Raw genomic sequence first — 20,723 nt, 5'->3', positions numbered from 1 at the left:
ATACCCATCTCGGGATTTGCTTCATTAGCCGCCTCTGTACATCTGATCTGCCCAATAAATCTTCCTTGTGGATCTCGGCTCCTTTGCCTTCCCGGTCCCTTCGCTGCCAGCTTGCCTGGCGCCTCACGGATGCCCACTCAGGGCCCCTCCTCGGCTGGCTGGGCTGGGCTGCCCTGGGTATGCCTGGGGGTAGCTGCGCACTCAGGGGTCCCCATAGGCACCCCTCTTAAGTGTACCGAGGCAGAGCCACCCATGCCAGGTGTGACTCACATTCTTGCTCCCAACAACGTTCAGGGAAGACCGAGGTGGAGGGCTCCTGTAGGCCAGTGGCCACCTGGTTTGTGCCTGCTCCTTTCTCTACTCTTTCGCTCTTTTTCCCTTTGGCTCTCTGCTCCTGCCAGAGAAGGCAGAGATGTAGCAGCCTCCCCTCATCCTATAGGGTCCTGATCCAGGCCCAGGCCCAGGCTCCAGGGGCTGGAAAGGCGGCTGGGCCGCGGGCGCCGGAGGAGCACCCCGGTCGCGCCCCCTTCCTGGGCCTGGCCTGCCTTCCTCTTGCCACCTCCCGGGAGTAGCGGGAGGAGCAGGGCCTGGCTCTGAGAAAGGGGATTAGAAATTCCGAAATTAAATGTATCTCCCCAGGAAATACTCCCCACAGCGAGGACCAAATTAAACGAATTAAAGTTCAGGGTGGAGGGGGGCTGTTGAGAATCAAGGGGGGAAACTAGTCTGAAGGGAAAGGAGCAGGGACAGAGGGAAGAGACTCGGGTAGTGCGGGACAGCTGCTCCCTGGCCCAGCTCCGGCGCTGCACTATTCCTGGTTGTAGGAGTCCTCCCATCAGCAAGATAAAAACGAAGTTCTTCTGACACCTCCAGGACAGACGTCTGTGACCCACTTGCCCTTGGCTGGCCAGGCACGCACCCTAGGCCCTCTGCTCAGCCTTTCCCCTCCCTTTTCACCCTCCTCCGCCTGGCCCTCCGGTCACGTTGGAGGATGGCTGATTTTTTTTTTTTTTTTTTGGAAGAGCTTCTGGTACAATATGGAGCACCACGGGCTGCAATTTCACACTCCACAGCACAATCCCCCTAAAGCTACTTTCTTTTTTTTATCTAAGACCCCCTAATTTCTGCTTCCTCGCCGGCTCCCTCCCGCCCTCCTCCCTCCCTCTTCTCTTCCAGCTTTTGTTCGCAATGTTCGGGCACCCGCGTGAAGCCCAAGAGACCTGACTCTTGCCTCCTGCGCCCGCGGCAGGGTCCACTGCTCGGCTGGCCCAGCACATGTGCCAGGCCTTTATCCTCTGGGGTCCCTCCTCCCAGCCCCTCCTCTGGAAAGTACAAGAGGTCCTCACTGAGGGCTGAGGCAGTGCAAGCCACTTGGCCACCAAAGCTGCCTTTTAGCCACATGGGTCAGGTGGCTGCCGCCTGTGGACTGCTGGACTAGGGGCTGAAGAAAGTCAAGTGAGCCTAGAGAAATCAGTCTGGCAGGTCCTTAGGGTGCAAGTAGAGGGTCCTGGCCAGAGAAAAGGAGCCTGAATATCCCTGGGCAGTACTATACACACCCTGTCCCCTCAGACTTCCACGGACTTCTGTACAGCTCAAGGGCCATTCATCATCAGGCCCCAAGAAGAAGAAGCAGCCACTACCTGCATAGTGTCTTTGCTTCTTTAGGCCTCAGTTTTCTTACCTGTGAAATGGGGATAATTATACCTGTCTTGTCTACTTTATGGAATTATCCACTTGGCATTTGGGGAAAAACAAAGAATGTGTGGTTTATGGGATAACTGCCCAGCTTTCCGAGCCCCTGACCTTCCACAAGGGGCAGGGAGGGAACAGAGTCCCTGGGGAGGCCAAGGAAGGTGGTGTTTTTTACCCAACTCCTATCCTGGAGGCGGAGCTTGCAGCCCCCTCCCAAGTTCCTCCTTCTGAGATATTTTTCCCTTTCCACCCTTCAGCTAATCCTCCATTCCCACTCCTGTAGCTCTCTCTGTCCAGCTCACTACTGTGAGATCAGTTAAACTCCTCCCTTCCCACAGCCAAGGACCTGGGGATCTGTTGGTCCCCTACAAAGACTTGGGGAGGGAAATCCTGTCTGGTCCAGTTTCAAACAAAGAGTGGATCCAGGACAGGTAGTCAGCTCGCCCAGCCACAGAGAGGATGAGGCTTGGGGACAGGACCTATTAAGGGAGGCTGAGAAAAAGAGGAGGGGAAGAGGGCAAACGCCGCGGAAACTGAGAGGCACCTCCTCTACAGGAGCTGGTTTGGGCAGAGTCAAAGTCCCATCTCTCTCTCTCTCTCTCTCTCTCTCTCTCTCTCTCTCTCTCTCTCCCTCCCTCCCTCCCTCCCTCCCCCCCCAAGCTGCAGGAGAGAGCAGGGTGGGGCTGCGCATGTGGGGAAGAAATGATTAACCATCTTCTCAGTCAGGCATGGGCCTGACACTTCATGGGCTGCGGCCCAGACGTACAGTGCTGGGACAAGCATCCCTAAAGTCACTGTGATGACCATGGGGTCTGGGGAGGGAGGGGCAGGTGGCTGGAAGGGACAAAGTGTGGGGCAGGGGAACCAGAGCCAGATGCGGGAACAGCAATGAGGACACAACCACAGCCTGCACACAGGGAAGAGGGGCAAGCTTTGTGCTGGCCAGGGCCAATGCTTCTCGGCACCGAGGGAGAGTTGGAGTGGGGCGTGTGGCCCCAGGCTGTTTCCCCAAGTTCCTGGAATACACCAAGTCCAGGTCTTGATCCATGCGCAGCGCCGCCCTCCCTTCCTCCTCTCCAGCAGCTGTGGATGAGAGGAACTGGCAGAGCCTACCAGAGGCCAGAGCGGGTAAGGTGGGGGAGACACAGGGGTGGGCGGGTACAGGCTACCAGGTGGCCAGAGACAAAGGACTGAGCTAGGGAAGAGGGACAGGGGCAGTGGGGACTAGTCTAGAGCAGGAGACCCCAAGGACAGGGCTCTCCTAGGGGACTAGCGAGATTAGGATAGGCTGCTTCCTCTAGCCAGCCCCAGCCTGGAGCAGGGAAGCGCCTGGGATCCTGTGGCCTTGGATGGCATGGGGGAGTGTCCAGAAGTTGCTCCAGCTAGACCTTGTAAGTGTGGGGGGGGGGCATGCATGAGTGTATGTGCGCTTCTGTGCTCCTGAAACTGTTCCAGCAGGTGGAGGAAAGGTGCTCCCCACCCCCTCCCCCCATCAGAACCCCACTTCTGGCATCTTTGGGCCTCCACCTGCCACTTGTGGGCCAGAGCTGTCCGCTTCTCTCACTTAAACAAAAAGGCTTAAACCAAGTTCCTCAGGGGCCAGGCAAGGTCTGCTTCTGGAAGGAAAGTGTTTGGCTTGAGACTTTCAGGATCAGCTGTATCCATACTTAGCCCTAAATTTGTGTAACTGTCACTACCGAATGAAAGGTATGCCCAGTAAATTTTAGATAAAAAGGAATCCCAGCCCCAAGATTCACCCTACCTCACCTGCATCAGCATGAGATCGAAACCCCTGGCCGAGAAGCACCCTGAACACACTAATGCAGGCAGGAAGGCCTTTCAATCTCCGAGGTGCTGTGTTCGGGACAATTTCTGATGTGTCTCCTTGGAGGCAGTGTCTCTTGGTGAGGAGGTGGTGTGAGTGTGAAATCTGAAGTGTGTAAAAAGTGTGTGTGTGTGTGTGTGTGTGTGTGTGTGTGTGAGAGAGAGAGTGACCTGGGTATGGAGGCAACCACTGTGTTCCGGGCAGAGCCTGTCCTCGCCTGCCCCTCCTCCCTCTGCCCTCTGAGAGGCAGCTCTGAGGCCAAGGCCTCCACAGTCTCCCAGCAGGACCACCAATCAATCCTGCAGGTCAGCACAGCAATTAATAACAGAGTGAGCAGCCTGGCAAAGGGGGTGCAGAGGTGGCAGGCTGTGTCCCCTCCAGGTTCTGAGGATGCTGGAAGAGGGAACAGAAAAGCCTGGGGAGTCTGCGAGCCCGGGAGTGGTTGGACTTAAGTGACAAGGAAGCCACAAGCCAGAGAGAGAAGAAGGCATAAACAAATGCCTTATTTTTGTGTTTCGGGAGGCACAGACTTGGAGAACTGAAGACGACAACTGGCCTAGTCACTCACGCCCCCTTCCTGCTGCCTTTGCTGATAGTTTTCATGATCAGAAGCACTCAGCCAGACTAAATGAAACCCGCATTGTCTGCAAACCCGGCTGCATCGGCAGCTACATCTGGGCGTCAGGCAGGTACCTAGCTCTCATGCCTGTCACCGTCATTTTGAGCTAGCAAGGATGAGCCCCAAAAGGGCACAGGGCCATGGAGGGGTGCACAAGCCTCCCAGGGAATTATGTCCTGGCCAGATGCATACTTCTGGGAAATTCGAGGGCCGGGAGATGGAAAGCCCCGTGGAAAGAGAAGGGATAAAGGGAAGGCTTGGGGGAGGCAGCCGCTGTTCTGCTCCATGGGGCTTTCGGAAGATAGAGTGACTTCTTCCTCCTCTCAGGCACTACAGCTGACCCATCCTCTCCTAGCCATGCCTGCCAGGAGCCAAGCCTGGATGTGGGAATGGAGGGGGAAGGGGGCCCTTCTAGCTTGGATGCCAAATGCCCTGTGATGCAGGAAGGGTCCTGGTCTCTTCTGAAGGAACTCCAGTCTCTTGAGATGAAGACCCTAACAGGCAAAGGAGGCTAGCCGCCTTGCTGTGCCTCCTCCTTCCTAGGCACTGGGAAAGGGACTTGCATGGGCTGCTGGGACTCTCCAGAGCCAGGAGGAACTGCTTACTAGGATCGGAGAGAAAACGTGGGAGTATGGGGAGCCAAAGCAAAGGGTACAGAGAAAGGAGTGGGGCAGAAGCAAAAAAGAGAGGGGAGAGAGGTTCCAGAACAGCCCAGCCATCCCATTACTCTGTCCTTGGGCTGCATATTTATACAGTCCAGGGGGTGCACAGATGGGCTCCATTGAATTCCATCTTCAACACCATCAGAGATTGATTTTGGACTCGCTTTTAATTTTGCTATAATTAATTAGATAATTACAACCATTTGTTATTGATCTTCCTACTCACATCTCTGGTGTGGGGTCTGCCCAAAGTCCTAAAAGCCACGGAGGCCACAGTTGAGGCTCCTGGGAGCCCAGGTCCCCTATGGACCCAAGACTTGGGGGAAAAGGGGTAAGCCCAGGGACTGAACCAAGAAATAGCAGAGGGGGCAGTACTGGGTGGGGCCTGAGTTAGGGGCTGAGAGAGCTGGAACTTGAGCTGCAGGAGCAGAGGGGAGAGAAATGAGATTTAGGAAGGTGAGGAGTGAGGCCAAGAGCCCAGAGTTAGGCCTTGACCTCTATGCAATTATGTGGAAAATTCTAGAAACCTGATCTAAGGCTCCCCACCAGTCCCAAGCTAAACTTGGACACTTGGCTTCCTACCTCATGTTACACCAGGACACCTAAGGGGGTGCTCAGAGCTCAGTGTGCATGCATGCGTGTGTGTGTGTGTGTGTGTGTTGGAGAAATAAAAGCACCCCACTGGTGACTAAGCTTCCCCTGCAGCCACTGCTGCCCTTGGGGTCTGCCTCCTTGTCCCTAGGCCTGTCTTGATTTGGGGTCAGAACTTTATCCCCACCCAGGTCAGACACATATATTCTCAGCTCATAGTCGATATACACGGCACACACGTATGCACACACCCTTGTGCACACTGGCTCCCACACCCATCTCATGGAGCTCCCAACTTGGAGGAAGTTACACGAAATCAATGTGCCCGAGAGAAAATGGAAAGTTCAAGCCCTAAACGCCCAACAGAAAGGAAAAGCTAAGTTTTGTAAAAAGAGCAGGTGGAGTTGAACAACTCATGTTTTCTGGGTGGAAAGTTTTTAGATTTAGCGGACCTCGGGCAGGAGGGCACCGAGGCTCCGGCAGTGGGTCTCAGCGCGCCTGACCCCAGCCCCAAGGTCCCCTGGTTAACACGCTCAGCAGGGAAAGGGGTGGCATCTGCCCCAGCCTGGCCTTCAGCCCCACGCCCTGCTCCTACCTGCCCGGCCCGCGCGCCGGTCCATGCTCCACTCCTCCCTGGGCCTGCGTCTGCTTCCCGGCTGCTCCGCAGCCGCTGGCGCGTCTCGCCTCGGCCGCCGCCACCCGGAGATCTGAACGCAGCCACCCACAACCAAGCGGCTCTGCTCCACCGGCGCCTCCGCCTGGGCGCTGTGCTCGGCTCGCGCCGCCTGCCGCGCTTTCACCGCTCGCGCTCTCACCGCTGCGCCAGGCGCAGCCCCGCGAACGACCAGGCTCCCCGCCCGCGCACGCACGCACCTAGGTCCCGGCCACCTCGCCGGCCGCCGAAGGCACCCAGACCGAATCCGCCCAGACGCGGCACACCCTCTTCCCACCCCTCCTCCACCGCGCAGCTCCCCTCCGTGTAGCCCGCGCAGCGGCGGAGTCTGCTCTCAGCACTGCCCAACTTTGCGCGGCTGCCTTTCCCCACGACCCCGCTCTTTGACCACAGCCTGCCACCTACCTTCGGGTCAGGATCAATCTGCAAGATTCCCACAGATGCCCCCCACTGTCTGCAGGACACACAGAGCTCCCAGAGGTTCCTGTCACCAATGCAGGCACCGTGAAGGGGCTCCTGAAGTCCACACAAGTTCCCTTCTCTGGACCCTCTTTAAAAACTCGGTGAAGGGGTCGGGGAGATGGCTCAGTAGAATAAGCCCTTCCCTAGCAAGCACAAGGGCCTGAGTTCAATCTGCGGTGGGGTGGGGGGGGGATATCGGTGAAAGGAGATGGTGCTGGCTTTCTCATAGGGAAGAGATGCTGAGGGGCAGGGCCCCCATCCCTCCCGCTCATGTGGCAACCCAACTTGAGCACTGCCTCTTACAGCATCAGAACACCTCCTCCTCCCAGGTCTCTGGGACCCCCAGACTTTTGTCCTGTCTGAGCACCCTCATGTCTGTCCCACATCATGCCCTCCCAGTCTGAATCCACACCTCTCTCCCCCAGCTCAAGGATTCTCAAACTTCTCCTGCCTCACTTTTCTCCTATGTGTGTGTGACTACATGTGTGTGAACACACACAGCCTTCATGAGCACTGATGTTCCTACATCTACCTCCCCGCACTGCCTTTTCCCCCTTACTCACTTTCCTCAGGCACCTGCTGCTCTGGGCCTCCTTCCCTAACAACCTTGATCACACTACTCACACCCAGGCGATGGAGGCAGGAGCCTCTGGGGAAGCTCCAGCCTGCAGGCTGCAGGTGGGAACCAGAAGGAAGACAGGCAAGGGGTGGACCCAGGTCCACGGGGGGGATGGAAGTCATCCCTGGGACACTTCACTGGGTTCTCCAGAGGGTTGTGCACGGCAGGTAGTGACAAGGGCCTAGAGACAAGGCCAGCGTCAGGCTCAACAAGCTGCTAACATCTTCCTATAACAGGCCGACTTTCTCTTTTAGAGGAGTCGTGGCCAGCTGGAGATCTGACCAACAATTTTTCCCCCTCTGTGCTGCTGGGAATTGAACCTAGGACCTTAAGAACATTAGACAAATTCTCTACCACTGAGTTATCCCCAGCCCCACCTTACCAACATTTTAAATCTGAAATGTCAGACCTCGTTGGTTTTTCTTTCATTATTACCCTTAGTGATTTTCCAACCCAGAAATATTTTTCCTTTTTGTTATATACAGAGCAATATTTCCAGGGGTGGGAGGGTAATGTGCAGCGCTGAACCTCTGGGCACACAGAACTGTCATGTGGCCATGCCTGTACTACTCATAACTAGCCTGCCACTGTCACTGCCTCAGAGCCACACCCAGGTACACACAGGGGTGAGCCGCACTTTCACAGCACAGCTTTGTGTTTTTGTTTTCTCTTCTCTGAAATGGTGATAATTCCAAATGGATGGCAGAATGTGAAGGCCATTGCACTTGCATCAGATGCCCCTGCACTAGGGTTTTACACTGAGCTATATCCCCCAGTTTTGCTTTGTTTTTGTTTTGAGACAGGTGGGTTTTGGGGTGTTTGTTTGTTTGTTTGTTTGTTTTGCGGAACCAGCGATTGAACTCAGGCCCTTGTGCTTGCCAGGCAAGTGCTTATTCTACTGAGCCATCTCCCCAGCTCTGTTAAGGCAGGTTCTTACTGTGTAGTTCAGGCTGGCCTTGAACTCTGGTCCTCCTGCCTCAGCTTCCTGAATCCTGGAATTACAGGCAGTTTTCACTATGCCTGGATACATTTAAAAAAAGTTTGTTTGAGACAGAGTCTCACTAAATTGCTAGACCACCTGGGCTGGGTTGGAACTTCTTGTGTGGCTGCCTCAGCCTGCCTTGGGGGCAATGCTGGCACAGCACATGGTGCCAGGGATTGGACCTTGGTCCCTGAGCTTGCCTGAGTGAGGGCTTTAGACAGCTGAGCTATCTCATGGCCCCTTGGCTGGGATTTTTAATCCTCCTGCCTCAGCCTCCCAGCATGCTGGGGCTGCTGCCAGGGCTATGGAAGGTGCTTTTGCTTTTGCATCAGTAGTGACAGAAAATGAGATTCAATATCTCTAGCACACAGCTGGGGAACCAATGTTGGAAGTGGAGACTCTTGCACTCAGCACAGCTGCCTGCCTGCTGGTGAGCTGCAGCTGGTCACAGCTAGCTGAACACAAGCCCAAGTTTGGGGCAGAGGTGTGGCAAGGCCCAGGCCTGGGAAGGCCTGGAAGCCTTTGTGCTAAGCAGCCTGCCCCATACCAAGGGCCCTGAGGAAGAGGAGGGAGACCCTTAGCTGGAGGATCTGCTAGGCCAGGCTAGGTTCCAGAAGCTGCAGGGTGATGCCAGGCACAGGGACAGACCTGTGTCTCAGCCTCTCCTGCCTGCCTTTGTCTCCTGGCCCTGAGTCCTGTCCCATACTGTCTCATGGGCCCTTTTGCTTATTGCTTGCCCCATTGATTGAAAGTCTGTCTCGGGTTCTCCAAGGAGTCCCAGGAAAAATGATCCGCCAGCCTATTGATTCTTCATTAGAATTACATTTTCACGTGTGCTAAATTGGTTTTAAAAGCTTTTTCTGTTGTTATTGTCTTGTCAGACCCTGCGGTCCAGGGCAAACCAAGTTTAAATGCTGTGGCTTCTTAGAGGGGAAAAATTACCAGGCCTAGGTCTGTGATTACAGGTTTTCATGATGACAATTGTGATTTCGTTTAAGTTTCTTTAGAGAAAGGGCCCTATGGAAGCCGCTCGCGCAGGATGGGGCTGGCTGGTAAGGAACCAAAGCCCCTGAAGGGCAGGCACAGAGCTGTTTTATTTTTCTGGAAAAAACTTAGCACTTGAACTTGTATTCATTGTTTTTGGGACAAGAGGAAAGATGAAAGCTTGTAAAAAGCACTTCATGTCCTTATTCCTCTTCTAAACTGGAAGGCAGCTGTGCTTACCGCTACCACCAATGTAGGCTCTCTTCTGAATTGAATAGAGGAGAAACAAAAATCTCAGCAGCACTTATTCTAGCTCCTTCTTCCTCCCTTCGTAGCAGGGGTGTGTGTGTGTGTGTGTGTGTGTGTGTGTGTGTGTGTTTTATACAGTGTTAAGGGAGAGGCCACCCTCCTGCTTCCCAACAGGGCAGAACTTTCTAGCAATGCCAAGGAAATTGCTATTGCTGCTCTGCCCAGAGAAGGTGGAGAGGACCCACATGAGGAAGGAGAGGGAGGAAGGGACTCAGGGATGGGTCTGAGGCCCAACTGGGAGAGGGAAGGTGCGTGGGAGAAAGGGAGGAGGAACTGGGGGACAGGAGGGAGAGAGACCTGGGGACAATGTGATGGACTAAAGTGGAAGAGCAAAGGACAGGGACAGGGGAAAGGAAGAGGGAAGACAGTAGAAATAACAAACAGGAAAGGAGAGGAGAAAAAAAAGTGTACAAAGCAAGGGAATGAGAAAAGATATAGGAAGTGAGTGAAAAAGATCAAAACAGGCAGCCCCAGGTGCTCTGAGGCCTTAAGTCAGCCCGGCCCCCAGCACAGCCCCCTCCTGGCCTGGCACCAGGGAGTGGGCACCATTGAGGAGCCCAGGCAGGATGGCTGAATGTCTCTGTGATGTGTTTATCCCCTAATCAGTTCATTAGTTATAAACAACATGACATTAGAAGTTAGTAGGCAGTTGATATTAATTTTTATTTAACTAGTTGATGTTTAATCCGTCACGCCAGGCTGCCTAGAGGCGAGAAAGATCTCCCTGACACAAAACCAGTTAGAACTTCATAAGATGCAATCAGTGTCCATGCTTGAAACAAACAAGAGAGACAGAGACACAGAGACAGAGATGGAGGTGGGTGCAGCAGCAGAGCGAGCCCCCTTCTGGTGGAACAGCCTGCAGTGGGAGTAGCTACAAAGACTTGCGATCTCCAGGGGCTGGCGGCTCTGCCCTGACAGACAATCGTCCAGGGTGCAGGCTGGCACCTTGGAAAGCCAGACCAGGCAGATGTGGGGCAGCGAACCTCGCTGCAGCAAGTGCCAGCGCCTTTCAGTAAGGAATTCCTCCGGTGTCCATTGTGGCAGGTGGCCAAAGACTAATGTCCCGGCAAGGCCCCACTTTTGGCAACTCTGGAGGCACGAATCTCCTCTTTGCTTCTGAGAGAGCAGGCCCACAGAGAAGAAAGGAGAAGTCTAGGAGTTTGCACCCAGCGCCCTTGAGGCTTGATTTGACAAAGTCTGCAGCGGCTCAGGCCAGAGCAGAGTGTGTGTGTGATTGCATGTGGAGCTAGGTCTGCCGGGACTGGCCCAGAGTGAAGAAGTGAAGGATGGTGGTGGGGTTCTGGAGGCCCCAAGGGCTTTTCTCGAGTTCTTTGTGCCTTTACAACTCCTTGCACCAAGACTTCCAGCAGAGACCAGCTGCTTACCTAGTGGTGCCGGTTGCCACTTTGAGGTCCCCAACGCGCATCGCAACGAACACTGGGCTTTTTCCACCCTCACCCTGGGCACCCGCGGGTCACGCCTGCCTGCGCAGCCCGCCGTGGGGGCGCGGGCGGTAGTTTTCCGCTGTGCCCTGGACAGTTTGGAGGGACAGAGGCATTCTCGCCAGCGCACAGACTCCAGCCGGCAAAACATCACGTTTGCATGTTAATCTGCCTCCACCGCGAAAAGGAAATCGCTGAAATTCCGAAGAAAATTGCTTCTCTCCAGCGGTTAATAGTTAACTCTGAAAGGAAAGTTCCCAGGGAAGGCCGAGAGCCAGGCAAGGGGCGCAGAGGCCCCGGCTGCAGCGCTGGGCCAGGGGCACCTCCCTCCGCGGCGCGCGGCCCTCGCCCCGTGATTAGCATCCTTTAGTTCACAAAACCCTTCCTAGGAGAAAATCTGTTCCCTCGTTCCGGGGCTCGGTTCAGCACCTGACTCCGCCGGGTGAGGCAAATAAATCACTGCGGCAGCGGGGGAGCGAGCCGAGCCGCCAGACGGGGACTTGGGAGGACGGCGAGGAGGAGGAGCGCGAAGGGAGCCCGGAGGGAGGACCCGGGACCGGGAGGCCGAGCCAGGGAGACTACGGAGACGGGCGAGGCTGGAAGGCAACGAAAGAGAGGGAAGATGCAGAGGGGAAGTGAAAGTTAGAGAGGCGAGCGAGGAGGAAGAAGAGGGAGGAGCCAGAGAATAAAGAAAATAGAGCCGGGGAGCAAAGGCCTCGCGTCTGCTGGTCGCCCGCGGCGCCGAGTTCGCTCCGCGCCTCGCCGGGGAGGCCGCGGGGATCCCGGCGGGCTGCAGCCCCGGGCGGGCCGAGGCCACACTGGACTCCCAGGTGAAGGCCGGGGCGCACGGCGCACGGCGCTGCTGGCCCTGGAAGGGGCGTTGGGGGGCAGCGTCCTGGGCGCAGGGAGGGGGAGGCGCGACGGGACGGAAGGCGCCCGCTGCTGCGTGGGCGGCACCCTCGCGGGGACCCGAGTCCTGCGCGCAGGGCGGAGGCAGGCCGGCGCGGACCCCGCGCCCGGGGCAGCTCCCGGAGAAGCCACCCCCGCCCCGCAGCGCCGCGGCAGGGAAGGCACGCCGCGAGCTCGCGGCCCCGCGTCAGCGGAGGGCGCACTTCCTGGCCGCCCCGCACCGGTTCGTGGTCCCGCGGAGGCCGCAGGCGCCCGGCGAGAGGAGGCTGGGAAGTGCAGAGCGGAGGCGAGGGAGGAGTGGCTGGCCCCAGAGGTCTGGCGCCCGCAGGAGACCGGTCTCAACGCTTGAGCGACGAGAGGAAGGCTTCCCAGCCTCCACACGGCTGCGCCAGCCTCTCTGTTTGCCTGCCCCATGCCAGACGCGGTCAGCAGGGGGAGTGGACGGAAGAAACCGTGCAGCCGGCGCAGTCAGCCCCGGGTTCTGTGCAGACGGGGCACAGCTGACTCCTAACGGAGCGCGGGCCAGTAGGCCTGGGGCTGCTCCTTGGGGGCTAGAGGCGAATTCCACCTGGCTGTCACTTCAAGGAGAGTCTTAGCTGGTGGCAAGCAGGAACTGCTCAGAGCCTCAAGATGTGTGCCACAGGGGTGAAGGGGCATGGGAGCTGAGGGGGGTAGGGAATACTCGCTAAAGGAGATGGGTTGGGGTGATTAGATACAACCAACTACAGGGAATAGGTTGGAAGGCATATTTCCGGCAGAAGGAAAGACAAGGGGCAGGAGCAACAATCTACCTCGTTCTGTGAAGCCAAAATGGGGCTTCAGGGCTGGGGCAAGGGTGCCAGGGCAAGTTCCAAAAGGACTTCTGGGGGCCAGGGAGATGGCTTAGGAGAATAAGCACATCCCTGGCAAGCGCAAGCAGGGGTCTGAGTTCAATCTCCGGTTCCAAAAAAAAAAAAAAAAAGACTTCTGCTGTCCTGCCTTAGGTTGTGAGAGCGCTGGAAGGATTTGGAGTTGAAGGTCTTTTGGGAGGTCCAGACTAAATTTCCAGAGAGTGAGCAGGACCAAGCATGGGTGGGGTGGCTAGGAGATAGCTCAGTAGAATAAGTGCCTGTCTGGCTAGTGCAGGGTCCTGAGTAACACACACACACACACACACACACACACACACACACTGAAGAAACAGTCCAGAGAGGAGAGAGTGGCTGAATGCTGACAGACTGCAGGTGCGTGTGTTCAGAGTCACGTACTGAGTTAAGGTTCATGTGGGTTTCTGGGTTATTTCGGAACTTGTGGCAGTCCCCCTGCTTCTGCCTACCAAGTTCTCAGGTTACAGGTCTGTGCCACCAAGCCTGGCTTAACTTCAATCTCAACTTCAGTCCCTCCCTTGTGTGCTCTGTCCCACACCCTCTCCCTCAGCAAACCCTGTCATACAGAGGTTATTGAGGTAGGAAACATGTATGGTCCTGGGGCAGCAGTTTGCGCCTCACCTCCCAAGACGGCAGAGAAAGCAACACCACAACGTGGCTGGATCCCTTGAAGGCACTATACCTAAATACTGACATCTGTAAAATAGGGACATGTGTTTCTGACTTACAGAACTGTTGGGTGGATTCATAAATTAACAGGGGCTGGAGAGATAGCTCAGTAGAATAAGTGCTTGCCTAGCAAGGGCCTGAGTTCAATCCCTGGTTCTGCAAAAAATAAATACATAGGTAAACAATTAACATATCCCTAGCACATGGTTGTTTGGCCCTGTTAGTTCATACCCCAACCCAACCCTAGACCTCTCCCCGTACTGGCTGGGCTGTGTCTCCTTTGTGGGTGCAGAGTGTCAGAGGAACCAAGTGCAGCACACTGGTATTCTGGAGAAGCTGTCAATCCAGGGGCCAGGGATTGTGCCCCACTAGGGCAAGGTTACTGGTGTTAACAGCCAACATGGAGAGCGCTCACATCTGAGTGCGTCATACTGGGTAATTCCTTGAATGGTCACCTACTGTTGTGAGCTGCATTCTACAGATGAGCAATTGAGACACAGAGAGTTTTAGTAATTCTTAAGCCCTGTAAGTAGGTGGTCATGGCAGGCTCATGCACCAAATAGGAGCTCTGTGACCTACACTCACAAGGCAGAGGGGTTGTGGCCCAGAGGACTCTTTTCAGCTTTCTATTTGGTGAAAACCAGGAGTTCTCCTCTCCTCTCTCTTCTACATCCACACACAGTCCTTTTACCACCTCACTGCTCTTTGCTATGCTCTGCCCAGGACCTCTAACTCTGAGAACCCGAACTGTTCTGGCTGCTGGAACCAGCCAGCCTAGTCAATGAGGCTGAAGTCTACTGAGCCCTCTCTGATGCCCCCAGAGCTTTGTATTGGGGGAGAGATTTCCCACCTGGCCTTTCCTCTCTGAGTGCTTTCTGGCTTTTCCAGCCAGTGTGGTGTGTGTGTGTGTGTGTGTGTGTGTGTGTGTGTGTGTGTGTCTGTCTGTCTGTCTGTCTGTCTGTCTTTCTGTCTGTCACCCCTCCATCCAAGGAACCAGCTGCCCTATACCACAGACTGGCACTCTGGGTGCCCAGTGAGGCAGCAGGAAAAACAGAGGCTGCATTTGGGACCTTAGGCTGTCTCTGAGAGGCCCTCACTGAGGCTGGCAAAGCCCTAGGCCCTCCTTGCTCTTCTGTACCAATTTTTATTTTTATTTATTTAGGTACCAGGAATGAACTCGTGACCTCCCACTTACCAGGTACGCTCTGTACCACTGAGCTATATCCCATGCCCTGCTCTTCTGGCATTGTCTAGGAGTTGCCTTTGTCAGAAGACAGAAGTTGAAGGTTTGCAGTGACCAGGTGGAAGCTACCCATGACTTCCCTAAACCAACCAGTTTAGAATTTGGCAGGCAGGAGTGTTTGTACACAGGGGAGAAAGATCTGGAGAGCAGTCTTTTTTTTTTTTTTTTTTTTTTTGTTTTCTTTTTCTTTTTTTCTTCATTCCCACCCAAAGGTACTCAATTGCCTCTTCCAGGTGATCTCTGAGTTCTTTTAAACAGGCACTGTACATGAGCTGATATTAGTCCCAAAGTGCCAAAAACACGTAGGGGCTCCTCTTTTAGGGTCTTCCTTCCCAGGGTGTGATCAGTCTCTGGAGCCCTTACCCTAAGACAGGGTTAGGCACCAACTGGCTCACTGAGAGCAGACACAGGGAGGGGCTTCATGGATGTGAATGGAGACAGGGGATTCCTCCTCTGGCCTCCCTGATCCCTCCCTGCCAAGGGAAGGTCGAGTATATCGAGGTGTGCATGGCCCACGACATCCAGATGTAAACTATCTCTTCTGGCCTCATCCTTCTGTACCAGGACACTGAAGCCTGGAAGTGTCTGCACACAGTGGGCTGCCCCACGCCCTAGCAGCTCCTTGTGCTCTTGTGATCTGGGGCACCTGTGGGAGCCGGGCGTTGGTGCGGAGAGGAGGTCCCTGGGAACCGGGCTGGGTCAGCCAAGGGGGGGAGAGGGCGTGGGCGAGCGCGTGTCGCTGCGGCCTCCGGAGCCCACCCGCCAATCGCCGGCGCTCCATTAATAATCATAAGCCCCCAGCTCACCCTCCTCTTAAAATTAATAACTCTGTAATTAGAGTCATTTCAGGAGCCTCCTGAGTCGCCAGGGCCGGCCGGGCCGCAAGGTGGGCAGGAGGAGGCGGAGGCGGGTGCGGGCCAACATCCGCAGGTAGGGAACGAGAATTAACACCGCTCCCCACAATCCAATACACTTTTTATCAGCCGTCTGTCTGAGAGCCAGGCCATTCATCATCCGAGGCATTCTCCCTGAAAACAAGACCCATTCAGATTTTATACAAATTATCATATTTATCATCGTCTCCAACTCCGGAGTAACATCTCCGCAAGTGTCTGCCATCTCCCCGGGGAGCCCGCGCCGCCCGCGAAGCGCCCTAGCGCAGCATGCAGGCTTGATCCGCTGTCTGATTCTCCGCGGCCCCAGGCTCTGTAGCAGACCCCAGACCACTTCTGTCTTGGGCAGGCATTCCCGCTGCCCACTCGTCTCCTCCATGAGGAGTCCTGCCTGCCCTGCACCCCCAAGGTCCTGGCTTCCCAGATTGAAGGAGGGGAGGCTCCCAGGCCAGCGGGAAGGACCGCTGCCTCCAGGGCGGGCTGTCCCCAGGACACAGCCAAGCTCCAGCTTTTGTGTGAGGGCCTGCAGCTTGGCCCCCAGAGAAAGCTGCAGCCTGAGCTGCCTCAGGGTTCTGGAGCTGTGCTGCCCCTGCTGTGGACCTGGTCACTCCTCCTTTGGGCCACTCTGGGCTTAGCTCAGCCCAGCAGCCCTTCCTCCAGGAGGGGACCTCCAGAGCGGAGCACTGATGGTGCACATATGCTGACACTAGCCATAGGTGGCTGCTGAGCACTTGAAAAGCATCCAATGTAAGTGGAGGATTATTTATTGAATTAAGCTGGTCTTTGGCATGACTGTGGCCGGTGGATACTGTGCTGACCAGCACAGCTCTGGTAGGCCAGTCAGTGTTCACTTTGTGGAAGAAGCCCCCCCTGCAGAGCTGTGCAAGGCCTGTGAGGAGGACAGAGCCCTTCGCTCCCGGTGTCAGCTGCTGCTGGCTCCCCAGCACCATGAGAACAAAGCCCCACTGCAGGTGAGCAGGAGACGTCAGGGAGCACAGTGACAGTTCCATCATGAGTGAGGATTTTGGCAGCAGAGACATCTGCAAATGTTCCTCCTATCTGACCAGCAGCTCAAGATACTTGGGAGGTGAGAAAATTTGGGATGAAAACAAGCAAGGAGGATCTGGCGCATCTGAAAGTTTCTTGCTTGCTTGATTTATGATGAGGATTGAACTCAGACCCTCAAGCATGCTAAGTGCATGCTCTACCATGGAGCTACACATGCAGCTCTGCAGGCAGCTGCCATGCCGAAGTGGGAGCTAGTGATATGACTCCTCAGCTCTCTTGCCTCAGCCTTCTGGAATTGTCAGCGTGTGCCATCATGCTTAGCAGTCATCCTTATTTATTTATTTATTTATTTTTTCTGGAACCAGGGATTGAACTCAGGCCCTTATGCTTGCCAGGGAAGCGCTTATTCCACTGAGCCATCTCCCCAGCCCCCTTTTTAATTTTTTGAGACAAGTATCAAGTTGGATTTGAACTCACTATGTACACTGGGCTGGCCTCAAACTTGTAGTGATCCCCTTGCCTCAGCCAACTGAGTGCTGGGATTACACATGATTTATCTGATTTTTTAAAAGGATGCTCAGAAATTTATTTAAAATTCTTTGGAGGCTGGTGACACACTCATGTAATCTCAACAATCAGGAGACTGAGGCATAAAGATCACTTCAAGCTCAAGGCCATCCTGGGCTACATAGTGAGTTCAAGGCCAGCCTGAATCACTTAGTGAGACCCTATCTCAAAAAAGTAAAAAAAAATGTTATTTTTTTATTTTTATTTTTTGGAAGAACCGGGGATTGAACTCAGGCCCTTGCACTTGCCAGGGAAGTGCTTATACCACTGAGCCATCTCCCTGGCCCCAAAATTTATTTATTTATTTATTTATTTATTTATTTATTTATTTATTTATTTGTTTATTTTTTGCAGAACCAGGGATTGAACTCAGGCCCTTGCGCTTGTCAGACAAGTGCTTATTCTACTGAGCTATCTCCCCGGCCCCCAAAAAGTAAAAAATTTAAAAACAAAGCACTTAGCTATGCAGATGAAAAAATGACAGATGTACAAGGATAGTTGTTGAAGCTGTCTTTGCAGGTCAGAAGTGTCTTTAGAAATACTAGAGTGGAGGGGCCGGGGAGATGGCTCAGTGGCATAAGTGCTTCACTGGCAAGCGCAATGGGCCTGAGTTCAATCCCTGGTTCTGCAAAAAAAAAAAGAAATACTAGAGTGGGGCCGGCCAAATAGCTCAGTGGTGCTGGCCCTGCCCTACAGGGTCTCACTACACAGTTGGACTCATAGTGATCCTCCAGGTTTTCAGTCTCCCAAGTGCTGGAATTACAGTTTTTTGCCACCACACCCAGTCTCATTCGCTGCCTTCACATGCCCCTGGGGGCGGAGCCAGCACAGCCTGCCCAGAATCCTCGAATTCTGGTCCCTGCAGTTGCCTAAGCAGGCGCTTTAATCTGCTGAGATATCTGGCCGGCCCCAAAGTAAATTAAGTGAGAAAAGTAAGCATGAAACGTGTTATTCACATGAGAGAAAAAGAGAATATACACACGTGCACACATCATGCATACCTGTGTAGATGATTCTGTAGTCATGCACAAAAAACTGGGCTCAGGGGCCAGGGAGATGGCTCAGTAGAACAAGCACTTGCCTGGCAAGCGCAAGGGCCTAAATTCAATCCCCAGGTTCCACAAAAAAGAAAAAAAGAAAAGAAACAAGAAACTGGGATCAGTGATCACCTCAAGTGCAAGGATGAAAGGGGGGCTGCTGTCTTCCCTGTCCCCTTATGTTGCTGTTTGTTCAACTGCATGAATCAGACCAAGAAGTCTGTGCACTCCAGCCTGGTGCTGTCCTGCAGAGCTACACCTCCAGCATCAGTTGCATGATGTATGACTTATGCATATGCAGTAAGACACCCTTTAGGCCTTTAACCTGGCTAGAGGCCCGTGTGGCTTATGGGGCACAGGTTTATAGGCTCCAGTCCTCAGTGTCCCTTCCAAGTATGACTTCTTGGACTCCTGTAGTGATGAGGAAGCTGGAGCTCATTTGGGCTCAGGTGAGCCACCGGGAGGTGGGGTCAGCCATGGTCACCTGCCTGGCATGTGCCTGGCTTCTACTGAGACTGCAGGTCAGAGGTGGAATCCCATACAATTGGCTAGTGGGACAGCTTCCTTTCTAAGTCATGTCCCAGCTCGTAGGCCAGAACACCACACTGCCTCTTTGCAGAAGAGCGGGGAGCAAGGCTCATAACACTCATAATGTGATGTCAGGGCCAGGGAGATGGCTCAGCGGAATAAGTGCTTCCCTGGCAAGCACAAGAGCATGAGTTCAATCCCTAGTTCTGCAAAAAAATAATAATAATAATAATAATAATAATATGATGTCAACATTTACTGAGAATGTAAATGTGCACAGGGCCTCTGTGCCAGGCACTGTAATACATAATCCTCAAAGCAACCTTATCAGATACCATTATTGGCCCGTTTAGTAGATGGAAATGCTAAAGCAGAGAAGTAAATTATGGTGCCTAGAGATAAACTGGCCAGGAAGTGGTAGAGCTGAGAGTCTAATCTGGGTATCCTAACTCCACAGTGTAGTCCTTAACTATTTCAATGCCCATAGTGGACTCTAATCTTTTTTTTTTTTTCAGTGCTGGGATCTGAATCTGTGCCTCACCCATGCTAGGCATATGCTCCACTGCCAAGCTATGGCCCAGCCCTATGTTTGTACCTCACTGTGACTCACCCCAAAAGTGCCTATCACCCCTCTTTGGAGCCTGCCAAAAATGCACACTGATCTCTCTAGTGTGGATACATGTACACCCATATTTGCCAAACACACCTGCACAGTGTGAGAGCAGATGCCTTGAGCGACAGGCTTCCAGGCAATCTGGGATTGGAGAAGCGGAAATGTAACTGCCAGCAGTCCTTTCTCAGACTCCTTGTGCCGCCCTTCCTACTTATGTGCTTGTACTATGACCTGCAAGAAGCAAGAAGAGTCACCACTTTTCTCCACATAAATGTGAAGCTGAGACATGAACAATAAGTGAGGGCAGCCTCTGGGGCACAGGTTTTTCTTTCAAACACTCCACAAGGAAGGCAGACAAGTGTTAGCTTTCGCCTTTTGTGGATGAGGCCACTGGGGCACAGGCTGCGGTGCAAATCAATGCATGGAGAACCGTAGAGAAGGAAGCAGAAGCAGGAGGCCACAGCCTTTGAGCAAAACCTCATCTGCTAGTTGCTGGAGTTCTGTGATTAAAACTGTGGCTGAGTGTGATTGACAGCCTGGTGTATGCTGAGCTTCCTGTGCTAGAACATGTGTACACTCTAGTTCCCCACCAGTTTCCTTCTGTGATCACAACGGTATTTTCCTGCAAGCCTGGACAAAGAGCAAAGGAATCCAAAGATTCTCAACCTGAGCTTTTCAGCCCCAGCCTCACGCATGAGTAAGGAGGGACGAGCAGGCAGATGCTGAGGAAGCACTGTACTCCAGCCTGCTGCACGTCTCTGGGCTTGTGTGGGCACAGGGGCAGGGGGCAGTGTTAGGTGACCATGGCAAAGCTGGCAACTGGCTGATCAAAAAGGCCTCTCCTAGGGTCTCCAGTGTCACCTTCAAGGGATTTATTATACAAGTAGAAATAAAGTATTTGCTTACAATGTATGTGACACTGTCCTAGGCTCTTTACAAGTGTTAACTTCCTACTGCTGCTGTAACAAATTACCAAAACTGTAGTAAATTAAAACTACATTTGTTTTCACGTACTTTTTGGGTTCAGAAATTTATTTCATTTTATGTATTTATTTTGGGTTCAGAAATTTAAAGTGGGGCCGGAGAACTATATTCCTTTTCTTTTTGAAACAGGGTCTCTCTATGTAGCTCATGCTTGCTTTGAACTCATTATGTAGCCCAGATTGGCCTTGAACTCATGGTGATCCTCTTGTCTCAGCCTCCTGAGTGCTGGGTTTGCAGGTGTGTGCCAAGACACTTAGCACTTCATTGTTTTTGGAGGCTCTGGGGGAGAATTTGTTTTCTTCCTTTTTGCAGCTTCTGAAAGCTGCCCATATTGCTTGGCTTATGGCCACATCACCACCATCTATGCCTCTGTTCTCACATTTCCTTTGACTCTTGTACTCTTGCTTCACTCTAAAGAACATTTGTGATGATCTTAGGCCCACGCATATAATTCAGGACAAGCACTTCAAGAAGGTTAATCACATCTGCAAAGTCCCCTTTGCCAGACAGGTAACATACTTACAGGTTTTGGGGATTAAGATT

The 20,723-nt window shown here is 53.7% G+C and overlaps 1 protein-coding gene and 1 long non-coding RNA gene across 5 annotated transcripts in view; one reads left to right on the top strand and one right to left on the bottom strand.

Annotated features, from left to right (window-relative positions):
* Positions 1-7,220, bottom strand: part of Pax2 (paired box 2) — an 83,699-nt gene extending 76,479 nt beyond the window's left edge. Inside the window, exon 1 of one of the 3 annotated variants that reach the window (XM_023715634.1) lies at positions 7,088-7,220. Coding sequence is in view for 1 of the 3 variants with exons in the window: in XM_023715635.1 (XP_023571403.1) it covers positions 5,985-6,009 (25 nt within the window). In the remaining 2 variants the exon portion in view is untranslated. Of the gene's footprint in view, positions 1-5,984; positions 6,097-7,087 lie in introns of those variants that run through there. The other 2 variants (XM_023715633.1, XM_023715635.1) reach the window with 2 other exon arrangements.
* A 3,862-nt stretch (positions 7,221-11,082) lies between these two features.
* LOC111816845 lies at positions 11,083-19,974 on the top strand. Of its 2 annotated transcripts, none has more exons than XR_002821170.1 (5): positions 11,083-11,305; positions 14,470-14,505; positions 15,389-15,480; positions 16,160-16,414; positions 19,099-19,974. It is a non-coding gene; the product is annotated as an uncharacterized LOC111816845 (long non-coding RNA). The 2 variants fall into 2 exon arrangements; XR_002821171.1 differs by lacking the exon at positions 11,083-11,305 and adding an exon at positions 11,321-11,693.
* The last annotated feature ends 749 nt before the right edge of the window (positions 19,975-20,723 follow it).

The sequence above is a fragment of the Octodon degus genome, unplaced genomic scaffold (genome assembly GCF_000260255.1).
Source record: "Octodon degus isolate 3935 unplaced genomic scaffold, OctDeg1.0 scaffold00042, whole genome shotgun sequence".
NCBI classification, from domain to species: Eukaryota; Metazoa; Chordata; class Mammalia; order Rodentia; family Octodontidae; genus Octodon; species Octodon degus.
Note: the sequence above shows the minus strand (reverse complement) of the source record. Positions and strands in the feature narration are given on the sequence as shown.